Source organism: Marmota marmota, unplaced genomic scaffold (genome assembly GCF_001458135.2).
Source record: "Marmota marmota marmota unplaced genomic scaffold, marMar, whole genome shotgun sequence".
In the NCBI taxonomy this organism is placed as follows: domain Eukaryota; kingdom Metazoa; phylum Chordata; class Mammalia; order Rodentia; family Sciuridae; genus Marmota; species Marmota marmota.
The window spans coordinates 1,363,190-1,383,932 of NW_026000272.1; the positions used below are offsets into that span (position 1 = coordinate 1,363,190).

General features: G+C 41.9%; 1 protein-coding gene across 3 annotated transcripts; it reads right to left on the reverse strand.

Moving 5' to 3' along the window:
* Window positions 1-524: 524 nt before the first annotated feature.
* Window positions 525-16,002, reverse strand: Vma21 (vacuolar ATPase assembly factor VMA21). Of its 3 annotated transcripts, none has more exons than XM_015498009.2 (3): window positions 15,845-16,002; window positions 5,513-5,622; window positions 525-4,798 (listed from the first exon to the last, which is right to left on the reverse strand). In XM_015498009.2, exons 1-3 carry the CDS (start codon window positions 15,952-15,954, stop codon window positions 4,656-4,658), a joined length of 363 nt encoding a protein of 120 aa, XP_015353495.1. In that variant the 5' UTR covers window positions 15,955-16,002; the 3' UTR covers window positions 525-4,655. The 3 variants fall into 3 exon arrangements, with proteins under 3 accessions (XP_015353495.1, XP_015353496.1, XP_048653005.1); XM_015498010.2 differs by lacking the exon at window positions 15,845-16,002 and adding an exon at window positions 15,588-15,761; XM_048797048.1 differs by lacking the exon at window positions 15,845-16,002 and adding an exon at window positions 15,376-15,567.
* Window positions 16,003-20,743: the final 4,741 nt, after the last annotated feature.

Sequence of the window (20,743 nt, forward strand, 5' to 3'; positions counted from 1 at the left end):
AAGGAACTAGAGTGTGTATGATCAACAAATGATTAGAGGAAGCAGGACACAGAGCATTGGTCATGGGAGGGGTGCCATGTTGAACATGTCCAGAAATTCTCTCTCCTAGTCTTTATTAACCACAAGTATTTCTCAGCCTTACTCCTTTAGTGATACTGAAGCCTGTTTGCCCCCAAATGAATTTTTTTTTTAAAAAAAAGCTATGGGGCAAGCTTTTTCTCCACACCACCAGGCCAATTCTGATAGGCCAACCCTAGATGGATATAACCAATCCTTCCCATTTTAGCACCCCATGCACACCTCAACCAGTCTGAGAGCCTTTGGTATATGTGTACTGCATTAAAGCTCATCCTTGACAGCTCTGTGCATATTCTACATGGCACAAACACAAGACAAACAAATACATCTTAAAACAATACCTGCATATATTGTAACTTTTATAGAGAATAAGACAAAAAAAACCCACAAACCTTTAAAAAGCAGAGGTTAAAAACCTTACTGTTAATTGAATCAGGACACAGGCATTATAGACACATTTTTAATGACAACAGATAGTAAATTTATACAAATGACGGGCTAGAATACAATGAATACAAAACCCATCCAGATAAGGGTAGGAAAAGTATCACTTACAAAAATCAATCTGATTCAAATGGCTAAAGAACTCACATCCCCTACTGCATTAATGACACATGGCTTGAAACCAGGCACACTGACATCCTCTCCCTAGCCAGAGCAGTAGTCAACACTATGGCATAGCCAATGACAATAGAGACTTAAATATTCTCACACTCCCCGAATTGATGTCGAGACATCTTGTAACAGATTCACTATGCAAAACTGAAGAGAATGTGTGAGTGCTCTTTGCAAACTGTATGTGCTATGCAGCTGTTGTTAGCTATTGCTATTGTTCCTGTTCAGTGAAGTCTCACCAAACATGGGAAAAAGGAAGACTAGTGTGTATAACTGAGAAATATGACTCATAGAATATGTGAAAAGGAACTCGGGTATTTCCTTCAAGTACACAGCAACAAGGAAAGAAGGAAACAAGGAAAGTGGCCAGGAGTGATGTTGAGGAATTCTGTTCTATTTCAAGGAATACACAAAGGACCAAACTATTTACAGATTACTTGTAACAATTATGGTTATGTTGCTCAAGTCCCTGAAAATAATTTTAAGATTACTCTTTACCCCTGAAAAGGGACCAAAAAAGTAAGTCCTGTCAAATTTTTAATGTATACATCAGCACAACATCTGTAAAAACTATCTAACACAGGAGCAGAATCTGCATGAACAGTTGTACAGCCCTGGTGGAGGACATGCAATGTTTAACAGCAGAGAAACCTGCCACTGAAGAGACAAATTGTGTGCCATAGTTGAAGCATTTATCAAATGGGTTTGACAACAGTCCACAACTTCACATGGGCACAAATGAACAATAAACATCAACTTGTCTGGGTTTAAAACAAAATTTAAATGTTTTATGTACCTTCAGGTTTAGTCTGTTTGGGGTATATGTAACTTGTTTAACTGTTTTTACTTGTTTCCTTGGGTACTGTAGCTGTGTATGTAAAATTTATATGAAGATGGAAAATAAACATGAAAGAAAGTTAATCAGTTTTTTTTCTTGGTAAAGCTGATGTGATTTTTTTATAATGAAAACATTCTAATTATCACAATTTATTTCTGTAAAGATGCCCATGAAGCACAGGGCTTTTGTTTGTTTCAGGTCCCGGGGAATGAAACTAGGAGGACTTTACCACTGAGCTATATCTCTAGCCCCTTCTTAATTTTTATTTTGAGATAGGGTCTGGCTAAATTGCCCAAGCTGGCCTTGAACCCATGATCCTCCTGCCTCTGCCTCCAAACAGCTGGAGTTACCACTGTGTGCCACCTTCCCTGGCTGAAACATAAGGTTTTGTTTTGTTTTTAATAGTAGGTTTATAATTCTTCATTAACAACTCAAAACCAATTTCTACTATTGTACACAATACGGTATTCATTTGAAAAGCTAATGACATTTTATGGCAGAGTTTTCATTTTTCAGCAAAAAAGGAAATACATCCTGGAGAGTAAATCAGGAGTTTAGGAAGGTATCATTACAGTAAATGGGATTATATCAGTAGCTTGGACTGATGCTTCAAGTTATACTTCCTAATTGAGGTTCTTGTTACAAGCAGTTTTCAAACAACAGTGAAAAATATTCCTAATTTAAAACAATGTATAAGGGCTCAACTGTAGCTTTACTTCGTATACATCTTGAAGTATATACATTATACATGCAAAAACTGGCAAAATATCTTGAAAAATAAACTTATTTCTCAAATACCCATATGTTAACTAACACAGTTATCAGCAGAAAACTGGTGGGTTAACAGTTAAAATCCTAGGAAAAGTAACTGCTTTGAAAAGCCTATTTAGTAATAATCCTAAATATCAATAATCCTAACACGTGATTGTAACTTTTTAACACTTGGCATTTTTCCAAGAGAAAATGATGTGTTTGCACATATCCCTGGTTTAAATGCTTACAGAAAAATATCCATATCATTAGCTACTCAGTAAATGTCTAAAATTTAAAAAAAAATCCAACATTGGACATTATATTTTACAAACAGTCTAAGATCCCAAAAGTACAAGAAAAACCTTGGCATTATAAAAAATTCAGGTGATTAATTTTAAATACAGCAGGCCATCTAATGAGTAAACCATTTAGAACTCTACCACACAACACCCTAGATTCAAATGCCATTATATACAATTGTAATCTTTACCAAAAACTTTACCTTTAGAATACCTGCTTAAAGATATTTAAACTGTAGACAACATTTAACTTTAAGCAAGAATTAAGAATAATCCTAAAACCACACTAATCTTTTATTTTTCTTTATAAGCATAAGTGCATACTTGACTTTTATGTCTAATCATCTATTTTTTCCTTTTGTCCAGTTCCACAACATAAAAAACCTAATAACAACAAACAAATTGATAATGGCAAACACTTAAGCAAGGGGCCTCATATTAGTATCATCAGTAATAAGAAATTTATATTTCCTTTTACTTTCTTAACTAATACATAAAAACATAAATATAGTACATATTTTTGGGGGGCATGTGATATTTTGATACATATATACACTGTGTAATGTTTAAATTAGGTTACATGTATCTATCCCTTCATACATTTATCATTTCTTTATATGGTAAAAACACTGAAATTTTGAATTTTAAAAGTAAAATATGCTTTATACGAAAATGGCCAATTATCTGAAAAAAATGCAAATAGCTGTCTGGTACAAATGGCAGGATTTGAACTTAAACCCAACTTGCGATGTTGTACGGAATTAGCATCAAGAAATAGCTTTTAAGGGCTGGGTATATAGCTCAGTTGGTAAACTTATTGCCTTGCATGCATAAGGCCCCAAGTTCAATCCCCAGCACCACAAAAAAAGGGAAGAAATAGCTGTCAAAACTGCACAGAGGATATAAACCAAAGTAGTGATTATCTCCATGTGACAAGATCAAGGGGGGGATTTTTGTTGTTTTCCTGTTTGAATATGTATTTTCCATATAATCATATGGTTCTATAGAAAAAATATTTAAGGGATCAGTATTTTTAGATTGCACACAAATAGTACCAAATGGCTGGAAAGAATACAGACTGAAACTACAAAAGTAAAGTGAAATCACAGGAATTTTTCCCCATTAAAAAGGAACTTGTGGATTAACTATGTGTCTATATATTGCATGAACTAAGGTCTGATTAAAAAGATCATTAGATCAAGATATGCCTAGAATGTTTCTAAGTGATAAAATAATGTTTCCAGAATTGTTTACACTGTCAATGTATGAAAATATGAATAGTTTATGAAATGTAAACTCATATACACTATAATTTAAGAAAAAGTAGGAATTACAATTTTAAATAAAATGTCCACAAACTTTGTAATGAAGCCTAACTTCGATGTTGAACCAGAGAGTAAAGTAGAACATAAATAGTTGGTCTGAAAAAACATACAACTGGCAGGCAGCTCTTGTCTTTGTTCTCTAGATCCCACAATAAACCAAAGTCCTTTTGTATGAATGGGTGTGGCTTATCCTAGTTTTCCGGAGAGATTTGTTCTGACTAGGAATTACACTTTTTGTGAAATTTCTCAGTGACATTCAGATTAATTGTAGTGTCCAAAATTTAAGCATTTTTCCACAGGAAATTAAAATCCCAAATCCAAGGACCTGGTATTTTCATGATAAGTTAGGAAAATGCTCCAGTGTCAAAGTTTAGGCTTGCTTCATTATATACATCTTATACACAGTATAACTGAAAAGCAACTTTTAAGATTGAAAGCTATAAAACTTTTTTGGTTATCAGATAATCAAACTCTTCCCAGGATAATGTGAAACTCACATTAATTTGTAACAATTTAACTTTTCCAATTTCTCCTTTGCAAATGGGAAATTCATGAAGTTAAATCCACTTATACAAAACATTATATTAGATGAGTCAAAATTTACACGTGGTCAAATGTGACTCATTAAGTTTGATTTTAACATGTTCTTTCAACTTTATTCAAATAAAATTTACTCATCACCAATGTCCCAAAAACATTTACCATATTAAAAAATCAATTCAATTCCATCAAAAGGTGATGTTCACTTTAATCTTGCTTTCCTTCACGCCACTGCCGTGAGCCTTCATTCCAGGCTACATACACAAAGAGAGCCAGTACCACATGAACGGCAACCACAGCAACAATCGCAGCATAAAAGTAACTATCCCTATTCGACATTCCGAGGATACCTATCAAAGAAAGAAAAAGCTTTCATTTTATTTCAAAATTCACCAAGGTACAAAACAGAAAGTACACTAATTGTTATTAGTTGCATATTTAAGTAGTCAAGCTATTAAAAGGTACTATTTTGGATGGTAGTAAATTGAATATTCACTAAGATTTGACAATCTATGTACTGAGAACATTAATTGAAAGGAAACCATCATTAAAATTTCGTTTAAGGATTTTTTTTTTATATACTGGATCCAGAACTTGGAGGCATATCCCAGTTCTTTTTTTTTTTTGGGGGGGGGGGGGACGGGTTTTAGTAACATGCATAGGCTGGCCTCCAACTTGCAATCGTCCTGGCTAAACCTTGCAAGTGAGTAGAATTAAAGATGTGCACTACCATGGCTAGCTTTTTAAGCACTTTGACATTAAAAAGGAGATTTAATTTTCCCTTTCTCTGACACAAAAATTGCATCTGATGAAATTCTTTTTTCAAACTCTTCTCAAAAGGATAGTAAAGAAATGCAAGGTGATACACATAAAAATATGTTAGAATGAAATAATTACATATGATGAAAGAGTGCATTTCATGAAGATTTATGATTAATATTTTTTGTAAAGCAAAACCAGAGAAAAAATAGCAATACTCACTTTACTGATAAAAAGAGTTCACTCAAAGTACAGAACTTAAATATGTAAAGGGTAAAATTCCTTTTTTATGAGTTGAGGATTACCTTCAAATATATAAGATTTAGTTGTGAAATATAATCCAATAGGAACTGTGATCATTAAAGCTGTGAAGAACAAAAGAGTCTTCAGAGTAGACGCTAAAGAACTTTCGCTTCTGGAATGAAGTAAAGAAAGGAAAATTGAGAATCTTCACAGCTATATCCAAATAGTCTGTAACACTATAAACCCCCACAGACCAGATGCTGGAAAATCTGTCCCTGCCTTGGAATTAGTGTCCAGTGGACAGTGAGACACAGCTTCAAAAACAGAAGATCCAAAAAACAAAAGTGGGAAGTGGTACTCTCTTCTGCTGGAGCTCGGGAATTTACATCCCTACCTTGAAGACACTCTCATTCACTTCGAAACTGATATTAATATACAGGGAGACAGTGATGACAAACCTGTTCTGTCTTGTCAGCTTCTCCCTCTGAAAGCCCTTCCAACACCATCAAACCCCGGTCCAAGCAGTGAAACCCATTAATCTGGTCGTAGTAATCCACCCTGAAAAAATGCAGCCATCTCTTCTGCGGAAAAAAAATGCCTGTCTTCACCTGTCTTCAACCTGTTCGTTATCATTATGCTCCAATTATCAGTTTTAGGCAATGGGAGAGATGCAAGGTTTAAGACAAATTGAGAACTTCACGGTAAGATTATAGTGCAGTTTGTTCCACTGGAAAATGGCGCAGATCCTTTGTCCAGCATTTTAAACCCATGGTGACTTCTCCGTAGTAAATCGCTCCACCTCCAATAGGAACAATGTGCCCTCCCAGTACCAAAGAGCCAGAGTCTAGACTATGAACCGAAAGACATCACATTACCGTGAAATTCAAGATTGGTGATTGTGACTCCGTGTAGACCTCAGCTAACGTGCATATATGTCTCTAGTTTTTTTTGTTTTTTTTTTTAAGGTAAAAATAAATTTTAAAAACTTACAGAAAAGTATATAAACAAAATATTTCTTGCCGGTACAGATCCGCACTACCACTGATCAATGTCCTAATCCCAGTTCTCCCGAGAAGATAAGACAGAAAGTTCCGGGTTCAAGAAAAAGCCAGCCTCAGTAACAGCGAGGTGCTAAGCAACTCAGTGAGACTTTGTCTCTAAATAAAATACAAAATAGGGATGGGGATGTGGCTCAGTGGTTGAGTGCCCCTGAGTTCTATCCCCAGTAGCCCCCCATCCCCCCAAAAATAGTGCCAGGCACGGAAGCACACGTCTATAATCCCAGTGGCGCTAAGCAACTTAAACCCTGCTCAAAATAAAACAAGAAGGGCTGGACAACTGAGATTGTGGTAGAGCACTTGCCTAGCATATCTGAAGCACTAACTCGTGTGTCACTTAACAATATAGATACGATCTAAGAAATGTGTTTTCATGTTATTTTTTTATGGCTATACTCTAACTAGCCATTAAGCTATCATCAAAAATCCTTAAAACAGGCATGACTGTACAAGATCAAAGTGTTATGAAATTTGGGAAAATAATTGATATCCCCCTGGTATCTATAGCACATTTTTTCCTTGGCTTCCAGCCCCACCCAGGCCTCTGCAGTTGTCCATTTTGGTTGATCATAAAACAAAGGAAATTATATCATTCAATTGTTTTCCTTTGTACCTATGATTGAGGCTTGCTGAGACTTGTTAGAAATGGAGTACAGAAGGCCAGAATTAAAATTGTCCACCACTCACTAATATGGCTGTATGTATAAACGTGGCTGTAAAACCAATGTGATACTGCAATCTGTGCACATGGAAAAAAAGAATTCATACCCCACTTGAATCAAATGTATGATATGTCAAGATCATTGTAATGTTTTGAGCAACTAATAAATTTTTTTTTAAAAAATTGTCCACTACTTAGTTTTCCAACTACACATAGGTTTACACAGTGAACACTGAGAACAAAAAGCTTACCACATTACTTTTCGTGGCAAGCAAAATTAAAAGTGATTTTTTTTTGTCCCCTTCAACATGTCACTGCAAATTCCATTAAGAAATGGAATGGTGTCCCCTTCTCTACCAAAAAAATCTCAATTAACTTTCTCCAGATAACTCAGCATACTTGTTCTTATTAGCACAAAATCAGCAAAAATTTCTGCAAAAAAAAAATTAATGTGGGATAAGACTTCCTATTTTCTGTGAGGACTAACTTGCTCTTTCTTACAAAAGCTAAGTTTACCTAGATTTGATAATGTTACTTCTGCTTTTGACTAATCTAACAAAGCGGGGTGGGGGGACAAAAAGCACCTCCTTTGGACTGAAAAAAATAATAATAATACTGTTAAGTACACTCCTACAAAAATGTAAACCTCCAAGCTCTACCTCCAATGAGTATAAAGTTTGAAGAATTTCAAGATTCATGGTACAGAGAAACTTTAGACAACAGCCTGTCTAGACCCTGCACCCAATAAACCCGCTTCCTGAAAATTCCTCAGGTGTCCATCCTCTTCTGTCCTACATGATTTGGCAACCCGTGTGGGACAGTGGAGGTCAAGACAGCTTTTCTGCCTCGCTTGTCTCTGGGTCTGTCTTCCTAGGCATGTGGGAAGACAACACGTCTCCTTGGTCCACCACAGGCAACTCTTTGCCTGTAAGTGAGGTGACTCATCCGGCATCCTGAGCTGCCACCCTGAGCACAACGGAACCCAACAGGAGCAGGAACGCCAGAACTAGGGAACTTGAGCACCCCAACTGAACAGGTAGGACCCAGATCCATTACTGGTTGCCCACCTGGCCTCCCCATAGAGGCCTCTTCAGGTGGAAGAGACGCTTGATCAACCCTGGGGGTCCTCAGTAACCTCCAAAGAACACAGGGAGTTCTCCAAGTAGTCACTGTTTGGGGTGAGAGAGCAGAAAGGAAACCAGGACTCCTTCTTTGGCTTTGGACTTTTTGGAATTTGGGTGATAGAAAAATTTTGCTCTGATCATACCTGTGTGAAGGTGTGTGAAAGTATATGAATGAGATCCCAATAAAGAGAAAGGCCTCCTATCAAGATGGCCTCACAGGCAGCCTAAAAGAAGGGAGAAAGAAAGCCCTAAAAACCATATCAGAAGTACTCCAAAACCCTGACAAAGGCCCCCGCCTCTTTGATGAACTGAGGCCTTCCAACTTTTCACTTGATTTGATCCTGAGGCACCAGACAACCAGAAGATAATCAAATACAGACTTCGTGAGACAAGCCCAGAGATACATTCACCAAAAATTGCAAACTTTGCTGGACTTTGGTGAAAACAATGCCGTTAACTGATTAAAGTGGCCACCACAATTTTTACAAAACAAGAAATCAGAAGCCAGCACCATCCAGCAGATGGTTGGTGAGTTTTTGAAGCCCTGTGGCAGCCTGGTTCAGGTCAATTGGCCTTTAGTTGGGGTCATTCTTTCTTCCAGTGGCCCTCTAGATGGCAGTAGGCACATCAGCTTAGTTTCAGTCTTGTTCCCGGATAAGGGGGTCCTTCCATTCAGACCTTCCTTTGGCCCTGCATCTGGCCCGATTTTGATACTTGTTTTGGCTTTGTTCTGGTGGGACCGCCCTTTGAGTGACCTTTGGGTTTGCGGTGAGGGCAGCTGCAAGGAGTCCCATCTCCTTCTTCATCTTTTGGTGTGCCTCTTGGTCTCAGTTGATGAAAACTGTGGTGGCCACTTTAATCAGCTCACTGGCATTGTTTTCAGCAAAGTCCTCTGGTTTTTGGAGCTCTTGCAAATATGTCTCTGGGCTTGTTTACCTGCGGGTTATTTGGTGCCTCAGAATCAAAGGGAGGGAAGGGTTGGGATGCCTCGCCTAGTCATTCACAGAACTGGCTGGGGCTTTCCTCAGGCTGTTGGAGTACTTCTGATACCTTGCTCACGTTTAGGGCTCTCCTTCCCCCTTCTTTTAGGCTGCCTAGGGGGGGCCCTCTTGATACCTCTTTATGCTCTAGGAGGTCGTCCCTCTNACCTCAGCACCTTGATGTACACATCTTGGGAAGAGTTTATTTCTGGTGCTAAAACCACCCAATCTGGCTGGGTACAGTGGCGTACACCTGTGATCTCAGCAGCTTGGGAGGCTGAGCCAGGAGGATCGTGAATTCAAAGTCAGCCTCAGCAAAAGTGAGGTGCTAAGCAACTCAGTGAGACCCTGTCTTTAAATAAAATATAAAATAGGGCTGGGATGTGGCTCAGGGTTGAGTGCCCCTGAATTCAATCCCCAGTACCTGCCTCCCCGAAAAAAACACCTAGTCTGTGGTACTTTGTAGAACAGCCCTGGGACAGTCACACCATCACTTCATCCCTAGGCTCTTCAGAGGGTCTTTCCAGACTTCCATGTTCCATGGCCTCTCCATTTATTTATTTATTTATTTATTTATTTATTTTTGTACTTTTTGCATTGAGGTAATTTTGGGGGGAGGTACCTGGGATTGTACTCAGGGGCATGTGACCACTGAGCCACATCCCCACCCCTGTTTTGTATTTAATTTAGAGACAGGTCTCACTGAGTTGCCTAGCACCTCACTTTGCTGAGGCTGGCTTTGAACTCTCAATCCTCCTGCCTCAGCCTCCTGAGCTGATTATAGGCATGTGCCACCAAGCCTGGCTAATTGAGGTAATTTTATAGTGAAATTGCATTTAAGTTTAGGTGTACATTAATGAGTTTTGACAAATTAAGATCCCAATAAAGAATTTTTCATCACCCCAAAAGCCTCTCTCATGCCTCCTTCCAGTCAATGCCCATCTCTGATAGGCAACCAATATTTTGTTTTTTGTCACCCTAGGTTAGTTTTGCCAATTCTTGAACTTCATATAACTGGAATCAAATAGTAAGTAGTCTTTTGCTTCTTTCACTCGGTATGATTATTGCAAGATTCATCCAACTGTGTGTCCCAATGCAGGTGAATTTCCTGACACAGTTTACCTAATTGTGCCTTTAAAGTCCTGTTCATTCTTTCTACTTTACCAGAACTCTGTGGCCTATAGGCGGTATGTAAACTTCTATCTGATATTTAAACTCTTGGCCAATAATCAAATCACCTCTGCCATAAAAGTTGTCTGTTGTCTGAGCCAATAGTTATTGGAATGTCAAATCTAGGAATAATTTCCCAGAGAAGCATCCTGGCTACCTCTTGAACTTCTTCAGTGTGGGTTGGAAAGGCTTTCATCCAGAATAAGAGTACACCAAAATCAAAAGATATTTATATCCCCATGAACGTAGTAGCTCAGTAAAATTAACTTTCAGTTTCTCAAAAGGTATTAACTCCTGTAGTTTGGATTCCTGGTGGAAGCCTGAGCCCCTGGCATGGGTTGTTGTGGGCACAAGTTTTGCACTGTTCACAGAGCACCTGGGAAATGTTTGTGAGCCCAGGGACATAGACATGCTGACTCAGAACATTCTCAAGTGCCATGTGGCCAATGTGTGCTCCCCTGTGGAACTATCTGATGAAGGCAGGCTAGAGTCTCACGGATGGCTATGCAGCCATCAGAAAATCCCCATCATCCTGTTCTGTCTGTTTTTTGTAAGCTGAAAATTTTGCTTCTCAGTCTGCTCTTCAGTTGCTCTGAGCAACCACAGTGTTCCCCTTTTGGTGGCCCTGACAATGCATAACTGAAACTTTTCTGACAGCCCACACTGCATCTAGAAGATTAAGAATTTTCTGTCCATATTTCATGTCTTTTCCTCCTGAGTTAATTAGCCCCCTTTCCTCATATAACTTCTTGTGAACATGAAGGGTGGTGAAGGCATACTTTGAGTCTGTGTAGATATTGACACAGATTTCTGTTGCCTAAGCACACAGGAATTCTCAAGTCAGAGCGATAAGTCCTGCCTTTTGTGCTGATGTTCCTTGAGGCAGAGGTTTTGCCTCTATGATGGAGTCCAGAGTGATCACTGTATACCCAGCAAGAGGTATTCCATCTTCCCTGAAACTTTTTTTATTTGTGAAATACTCCAACTCAGGGTCCTTGAGGGGCTGGTCTCTCAGGTCAGGTATACTGGGGAACAGTTTATCTATGACCTCAGAGCTGTCTTGATGGGCAACAGAGTTACTGGGCTAAAAGTCTGGGCTTAAAGTCTTTAGGGTGGACATGTGGATTTTCACATAACATGCCCTGGTATCTGACCATCCTCACATTAGTCAGCCAATATTGTCCTTTGTACTTCCAACAGTGCCAGTACAGGGTTCCTGTCTGTTCCTGTCCCATAATCAACTTGTTAACCTCTGACACCAGAAGGGCCATGGCTGCAAGGGCCTATAGTAGACAAGGTGGCCAGCCTTGAATCATGGAGTCTAGCTGTTTAGAAAGATAGGCCACTAGACAGTGCCATGTCCCCAGCATTTGCATTAGGACTACTAAACAGCTATTCCAGATCATGCATGGACATACAGAGAGAAGGGCTTTGTGAAGTCAGGGAGCCCTAGTCCAGGTGCACTGGTGAGTGCTTGTTTAATGTCCTCAAAGGCCTTTTGCTGTGCTAGCCTGCACATCAGAGAATCCAGTTCTCTCCACTTTGTGGCTTCATAGAGGGGCTTGGCTATAACTGAAAAGCTAGGCATAGGGATCCATATCTGGCAGAATTCGGCAGCACACGAGAACTCTCAGATCTGGCAGTGAGTAGAAGGGACCAGAATTGAGCAGACTTCCTCTTTCCTCTAGGGCCAAGTTGCCGTTATCTCTAAGTTAGATAAAAACCGAGGTACTTGACTTTTTCTTGTCAGATGTGGGCTTTCTTTTTTTTTAATATTTATTTTTTTAGTTTTCAGCAGACACAACATCTTTGTTTTTTGTATGTGGTGCTGAGGATCGAACCCGGGCCGCACGCATGCCAGGCGAGCGCGCTACCGCTTGAGCCACATCCCCAGCCCGCGTGTGTGGGCTTTCTTTTTTGAGACCTTGTAGCTAGTTTCACATAGGAGGACAAGAAGCAGCTGTGTCCCCTTCATCCAGTCTTTTCAGGTTGCTCCAGCCAACAACGGATCATCTACATATGGGGTCAATGTGCCTGTACATCAGAGGCCAGCATCCAAGTCATTTTGCAGGAAAGGCTCTCAAATCAGAAGCCAGCACCATCCAGCAGATGGTTGGTGAGTTTTTGAAGCCCTGTGGCAGCCTGGTTCAGGTCAATTGGCCTTTAGTTGGGGTCATTCTTTCTTCCAGTGGCCCTCTAGATGGCAGTAGGCACATCAGCTTAGTCTCAGTCTTGTTCCTAGATAAGGGGGTCCTTCCATTCAGACCTTCCTTTGGCCCTGCATCTGGCCCGATTTTGATACTTGTTTTGGCTTTGTTCTGGTGGGACCGCCCTTTGAGTGACCTTTGGGTTTGCGGTGAGGGCAGCTGCAAGGAGTCCCATCTCCTTCTTCATCTTTTGGTGTGCCTCTTGGTCTCAGTTGATGAAAACTGTGGTGGCCACTTTAATCAGCTCACTGGCATTGTTTTCAGCAAAGTCCTCTGGTTTTTGGAGCTCTTGCAAATATGTCTCTGGGCTTGTTTACCTGCGGGTTATTTGGTGCCTCAGAATCAAAGGGAGGGAAGGGTTGGGATGCCTCGCCTAGTCATTCACAGAACTGGCTGGGGCTTTCCTCAGGCTGTTGGAGTACTTCTGATACCTTGCTCACGTTTAGGGCTCTCCTTCCCCCTTCTTTTAGGCTGCCTAGGGGGGGCCTCTTGATACCTCTTTATCTCTAGGAGGTCTCCCTCTTTGTGGGGGTCCCCCACGGGTCTGTGTTGGGGAACTGTGCCCGCGCACAGGCTTGGATGCTGCCTTGTGCATCCACAGTATGTTCTTCTAGCCACTTTAAAGCTGCTTGGGTCACTCACCCATCAACCCAGGTGGGCTGGTCTGTCTGGATAATGGACTGCATCAGATCAATCGTGGCCCTCCACGTAGCTTCTCCATGTAGGAGGGAGTATGATTTTTTTTCTAGTTTAAGAGATTAATGGTGGTAAAAGGCTAGCACACAAAAATGCATTGTTCCCCTCAGACATTTCCCTCCTGGTCAACAGAGGCAGGTCTTTAGTTTCTTGTAAGGGCATCTGCAGAGCTCTCATCTCGGTTATGCCTCTGTTCTTGGAACAATTTTCCCACCTTGGTCTCGGGGGATTAAGGAGTCATTGGCTCTGGGGAAGCCTCTGGCACTGAGGACAATAAGGAGAAAGGAATAGCCAGTGTCGAGGGGGCCACAGTCTGCTGCCTCTGGGGACAAGAGGCTGAGAGGACAGCTTGTTGCCTCAATGGTCTTGGCAATGTCAGGAACAGTGGCATGTAAGGTGATGGGTTCTCTTCTGGCTCAGGGGGAAAAGCTGGTTTCCTCTCTGTCTTTTCTTTGTCAGGTTTTTCTGTTCAGTTCCCTTTTGTTGGGTCTTAGAGGCCACTATAGTTTGAGATAACATCAGCTTGGACTGTCCTTCTAGACAGGCTCTCAATCAAGGGGGCTGTTTCTGTGCTATCTCTTGCCAGCAGTCAATATAAGGGAATTGGACTGGGTGTCCAGGGGTTTTGATAAGTATTAAAAGGACCTCACCAATAACACTTTTGTCTAAAGATCTTTCTGGTGGCCGTTCCACATCAAAGGTTGGCCATTCTAATTTGCAGGGCGTACATAACTTTTGTGGATTGAGTTTCACCCCATAGTTGCCTTTAAAACCTTTCTTAAAGTTTTCTAACATACATTTCAAAGGACTCAGTTTACTGTGTGTGCCTCCCGTGTTGCACTGTGCATTGGTGTCACACAATTAGGACAAGACTCGCTTCATCCATCTGTGGCCATCCCCTCCTCGAGGACTTAGGCTCCTCTCAGCCTTGCAGGTGTGCACAAACCCCCGGCCTGGGGCTTTCACCTAGATGTTGATTGGTGGAAACCTGCCTCAGACTATATGAGGAACCACAGAAGCACGGATGGGGACTCCAAACTCGCTTCGGCCCTTGTCCATCTCATTCACACACCCAATTCCCAAAACTCCAAAGCCGAAGAACGAGTCCTGGTTTCCCTTCTTCTCTCTGACCCCAAACAATGACTACCCAGACAACTCCCCGGGTCCTTTTTGGCTCTGCTTCCTTTGGAAGTTACTGAGGACCCCCAGGGTTGATCAAGCGTCTCTTCCACCTGAAGAGGCCTCTATGGGGAGGCCAGGTGGGCAACCAGTAATGGATCTGGGTCCTACCTGTTCAGTTGGGGTGCTCAAGTTCCCTAGTTCTGGCGTTCCTGCTCCTGTTGGGTTCCGTTGTGCTCAGGGTGGCAGCTCAGGATGCCGGATGAGTCACCTCACTTACAGGCAAAGAGTTGCCTGTGGTGGACCAAGGAGACGTGTTGTCTTCCCACATGCCTAGGAAGACAGACCCAGAGACAAGCGAGGCAGAAAAGCTGTCTTGACCTCCACTGTCCCACACGGGTTGCCAAATCATGTAGGACAGAAGAGGATGGACACCTGAGGAATTTTCAGGAAGCGGGTTTATTGGGTACAGGGTTCAGAGGGGTTATCACCTAAAAAATTCTCTGGACCTTGAGTATGGATATTCTTGGACTTTATACCCAGTGGGAGTTGGGGCTTGAAGGTTTACAGGACAAGTGCTTTTTGTCCCATTTTTTAATATTAGTCAGAGGTTTTACAAGTTTGACCACAAAAGCAGAAGTAACATCATCAAGTCTGGGGCCGAACTTAGCTTTGGCAAGGCAGAGCAACTTAGTCCTCACCAAAAATAGGAAGTCCTATCCCTCACTGAAGTTTTTGGAGAAATTTTTGCTGATAAGAACAATTATGGTGAGGGTCTCTGTAGAAGTTTAATTAAGAGTGTTTGGTGGAGGAGGGGGAGCCAGTACAAGATAAGTCTCCCTGTAGTGGGGAGAGAGACAGCAAACAGCAAGAATGCAAGAATGCAAGAGCTAAAGGGCCGCTCACCTACCTCCCGCACCCTGGATCCGTCCTTCCCAAGTGAAAGGTTGAGGCTGGGCATGCAGACCCTGCAGGCTCCAACCTGCCTCTCGGCTCCCCCGCCCCAAGGTCTGGCCCTAGGAATCCAGATCTCATGCCCAGCCAGTCCTGCGGGGCCCTTCCCTCAGCCCCAGTGCAAGCCCCAGCCCGCCCACTTCACAGACCGGGAGCGCTCCGGGCTACCTGAACTCAGGTGGCTGCAGCGCGTTCAGCGCCGCTTTATCAAGGCGCTCCATTGTGTCGCCCCGCCAGCCGCAAGCACTCGGCAGCGGGTTGGGCTCAGCGGCCCCTGAGTGAGCACCACAGTTCCAGGCCTGCCGCGCCGGAAGTGTCCCTGTGAACTCCGTGCAGAGTGAAGTACGCAGGCGCGGCGCAGGGTGGTGATGCAAGACTACGGCGGGCACCGGCCCGGGTTCGGTATTAGAGCTCACGTGACTTACCCACGAAGGTTTCGCGGCGTGCGCCCTGCCAGGAGCGGCTTGTTCTGGAGGAGCAGGCCAGGCGAGTAGCCCAGCCACTCCACGTTGAGCCGGGACTTGCCTCGCAGCATACTCCTCCCGGCGGGCGTCGTCGTCGCCGCCGCCCCCTGAGCTCGAGTGAAATCCTCACCAGTCTCAGTCCCGGTCGCCCACCGGCCTGAGCGAGGCGACCGGAGCACCGGAGCCGCGGGAAAGACAAGGAAACAGACGACTGTGGTGCTAGGCAACTAAGCAGTTTCCGACAACAACACAGAAAACCAATGCACATTATTCCACCTGTCCTTGAGCAATGGGTCATTAATTACTGCCCGCACTGGAAGGGCAGCCATGGAAAGCGGGGAGGAACAGTTGCTTTACCACTCACCAGAGGCCATGAAACTACAGAACCGCCCGCTGATAGAGCCCTTGCTGAGAGAGACTGTTCCAGTCCGGTAGTGGTGACCCCAACTTCCACTCAAAGTTAAAAACATTTTGCAGCTGCTCAGAAAGCCACCAATGAGACAACAGGGACTCAAATAGTAAGGACAGATGGCAACCCGAGAGAGTTATAAACGAAAAGGGTGTGTAAGCCCAGGGTCAGGCTTGTCAAAATTAGGTTGCCACTGGCTGCTAATGAGAGGACAGCCCTTACATGGGCGACGTCTGGAAACAGTCGCTGACCACACATCTATTTTCTGCACCACAGAAACATAAAGACCACATCTGAAATTATGAGTAAACCTTAGAGCCGTAGACTGTGCAGCAGAAGCCTGGACTTCAAACTTCAGTTCGAATTTAATAATCCTGCTATTGGCCTCATCTCCATCCTTAGGTGGATAATAACCACTTAATATAAGAACTTAAGAAGAGCTCGAAAAATCTACCCATAGGGTTAACAAATTGTAGCCAGCCAAGTACATATAGCCTGCTGCCTGGTTTTCTACAGCACAAGACCAAACTATTTTCCCCCTACATTGGTAAGTGGTTGAAAAAAGTCAAAAAAGAATAACACCTCACAACACATGAGAATTATGAAATTCAAATATCATTGTTTATAAATACAATTTATTGGAATTGAGTCACAGTCATTCATTTGTATGGTCCACAACTACAGTGTTCAGTTGTGCCAGGTGGTATGGTAAACAAAACCTAAAATATTTACTATCTGTCCTTTTACAGGAAAAGTTGGTGGACTTCTGCTGTACAGAATCATCCAAGAGAGGCCATTACCCCTATAATGTAGTAATGGGTGAATACAGAGAACAATTTTCTATGTATATTTCATACACATATGTGCACACACACACGCGTGTGGTAATGAACCCAGGGATACTTTACCAGCAAGCAACATTCCTAGTCCTTCTTATTTTGAGATGAGGTCTTACTGCATTTCTGAGGCTGGCATCAAGCTTGCAATTCTCCTACCTCAGACTGCCCAATCATTGGGACTACAGTCATGTGCCACCATGCCCGGCCAATTTTACATATTTTTTAAAGACCTAATAATTGAAATGTTTACTTAGTATAAGGCATCAAAAGCAACTTAAAACATCACCTTCCTTTGATATAGCACAATAATTATATCAGATTGATGAGATAATCCTGGTTATCTCATGAGGAAAAATACATGAAGTATTGCTAAACCAAAATAAACCATTCAAAATCTGTTAAAACATGGAAGGAACCTGGGAGAAGGAACATGTGCTCCCAATTCCTACAATAGGGCCTCACTTACATTTGGCACTCAAATGGGGGCACCATTTGTAGTTTTGTTTTGCAATTCCATGATTATTAGAGATGTTAAATTTTTTTTCTGATATTTGTTGGCCATTTGCTTCTTTTGAGAAATGTCTGTTTAGTTATTTTGCTCATTTATTGATTGGGGGTTTGGTGCTCAGTTTTTGAGTTCTTTATATATCTGGGTATCAAACCTCTACAGAGGAGTAGCTGGCAAAGATTTTCTCCCATTATGTAAGCTCTCTCTTCATGCTCTTAATCATTTCCTTTGCTGTGCATAAGCTAGGCAAATGCTCTACCACTGAGCTACAACCCCAGTCCTGATTTTTTATTTTATTTCTTGAGTTTTAGGGGTCTTGTTAAGGAGGTTATTGCCTGCACCAATATGTTGAAGTATTGACTGTATGTTTGCTTCTAGAAGTTTATGGTATAATTCCTAAGTCTTTAATACATTTTGATTTAACTTTTGTGCAGGGTAAGATATTAGGGATCTAGTTTCATTCTTGTACGTATGGATATCAAGTTCCCCAGTACCATTTGTTGAAAAGACTGTCTATTCTCTAACATATATTTTTGGAACCTTTGTCAAGTATCAGATGACAGTATGTATATAGGACTGTCTTCTATTCTGTTTCATTGTTTTTCCTGTCTGTTTTGATGCCAGTACCATGCTGTTTTTGTTACTATATCTCTGTAATATAATTTGAGATCAGGTATTGGGCTGCCTTCAGCCTCACTCTTCTTGCTCAGGATTGCTTTGGCTATTTTGGGTCTCTTATTCTTCCAAATGAATTTAAGAACTGTTTTTTTTTCTAGTTCTGTGAAGAATGTCATTGGTCATGCCTTTTGCTTGGAGACTTAGACACAACAGCAACATGTACTGTGAGCTCACTGAGGTATGGAAATAATTTTAAAATAAACTCAGAAGCTGTAAGAGAAGGAAAGAATTTTGCCAGAACTATGCCCCTTAAACAAAGCCCTGGTTCCTGCTACTGAACCAGGTTACTACAAAGGGAAACCTTAGCAGTACTCCATTATTCCTCCAAGAATCAGAAAATGATTCTCAACTGAAAGAATCCCAGTCTATCACTTTCACTTTGGTTTGGAAAATTGAGAACTAACAATGGAAAGTGACTTGCCCCTATCACTTGGGTCAGTGATAGGATTAGATAATTTATAGTCCCTAAATCTCAGTTTAGTGCTTTCTCCACCATATTATTTTAAATTTGTGTGCTATTAACCTGGTAACATGTAAATTATGCACCTAGAGTGGTCTTGAATCACCCTCTAATTTGCCTTACTGACTCACAAAATCATACTCTCCTGCAATTCCTTTTTGGGTTATGACTGTGAGGTTTAGATGAAATAGGCACACTTGAAACACCACCTGGTACTGTTAGAAACTTATCCTTTACAGTCTGGCATTTTAAAAGTTAATAGATAAGGAAAATTGAAATAAGTTTCACCAAACAATCAACAAACCTTGTGCTAAAAACATGAGAGAGATAATAACTCTAGTTTCTTTATAATGTAGAATGTGGTGTCTTTTTTTTCTCAAAATACAAACTAGTAAAATATGTAACATTTTTATCTAAGGGAAAACATAAAGGTTCACTATAGTAAAGAGTCCACTGTCATAATCTCCTGGTCAATGCATTGCATGTGTTAAACAGTCTACAATTTATATGCCACCCCTATTTCATAGATGGAAAAACTGAGGCTAAGGAAAATTTGAGTTTGTTGAAGTTCTCACAGCTCCCCAAGTCTCTTGATTCTTTGCTCTAAAATTTATATCAGGCTATCCCTTCCAGCTTTCTGTTCCAGAAAGTTAAGCTCAGATCTTAAAACTAATGAGAGCATGCGCTAATGCAGCCAGGGAATACTCAGTGTCCATGGATCAGGACTATTTTTACCTAGCTGACTTTCTACACACACTAATAGATCCCTTGGAAAGATAAAATAGGCACTGGAGCCCAGGAAATGGCCCTGTTGTCTATCCAGCATGGTATGGGATCAGCCCAGATCCCATGGCCCCTAACACACCAAGGGTTTGATACAAGGAGAGGATCCCTTCTTGAAATGTGGCAGGACCTTAGCTGCCAACTGCATCTTGGCCCAAGTACTTTCCATATGGGCTTGTCACCACAGGCTATATCATGGGAAGAGGGACTATGACAAAGGCCCCTGAGGATTGATGTGACAGGGCCACACCCCAAAATATACACATGTGCTCAACAAGGCCCCCGTTTGGAGGAGGTTTGAGCAACTGGTTGACTGAATGAAAGCGTGAGTCCCAACCAGAGCCCAGGAGCTCAGGGAGTAATGTTCATAGAGCAATTTGCATGTCCCACACTGGTGACCTAGAAGTATGGTTTCCAGGAGATCTTCCCAAACTCCAAGTGAACAGGGCAGGGTGGCTCTAATTGGTCCAGGGCGGGACAGGGAAGCTATGCCCACTCAAAGCCCAACATGATGGATGTAGGCCTGACAAGGAACCAGCTGCTGTCTGGGTGCCCCTCCTCCAAGTGGGACTCCAGGGTGAAATCTTGGTTTCTAGCTCCCCATCCCATGGGTGCTGGCATCCCCACCCTGATCTGTACTCCAAATATTTTTTAAATAAATAAATACATAGTTGATGAATGAGTGACTGTGTTGAAAGAAATCTAAGGAGAAACCCAATGCATTAGCAGGATCACAATGCCAAAGAGCTATAGATACTGTTTTGGATTGTTTTTCCTTCTCTGTTTTTACATTTCCCATGATTGAGTTGAGAAAAAAGTTAGAAACAATGGAGAAGGGCAGATATAAGGATACAGTGACCAAAGTTCTGATAGAAACTTTGAGGTTTCATGCTGAGAGCCATTGCCAAGTAGGAATGATGCTTCGCAATTTCTTTGTCAGCCTACTCCATGTTGCTTAGAGGAAGGACTCTCCATGGTGGACCCAGGTCATTTGCAGTGACTTTGCGTGAAAGGTGACCTTGCTCAAGGACCAGGGCGGATCCGGGTTTAGGGTGAATCAGGGTTTAGGGCGAATAGGGATTTAGGGCGTTCTGGGTTTAGGGCGGTTCCAGGTTTAAGGTGATTCCTGCTAGGAATAGGGTGTATCCTGCTGCCTCAGGCGCCTTGAGTTCCCATTGAGTTC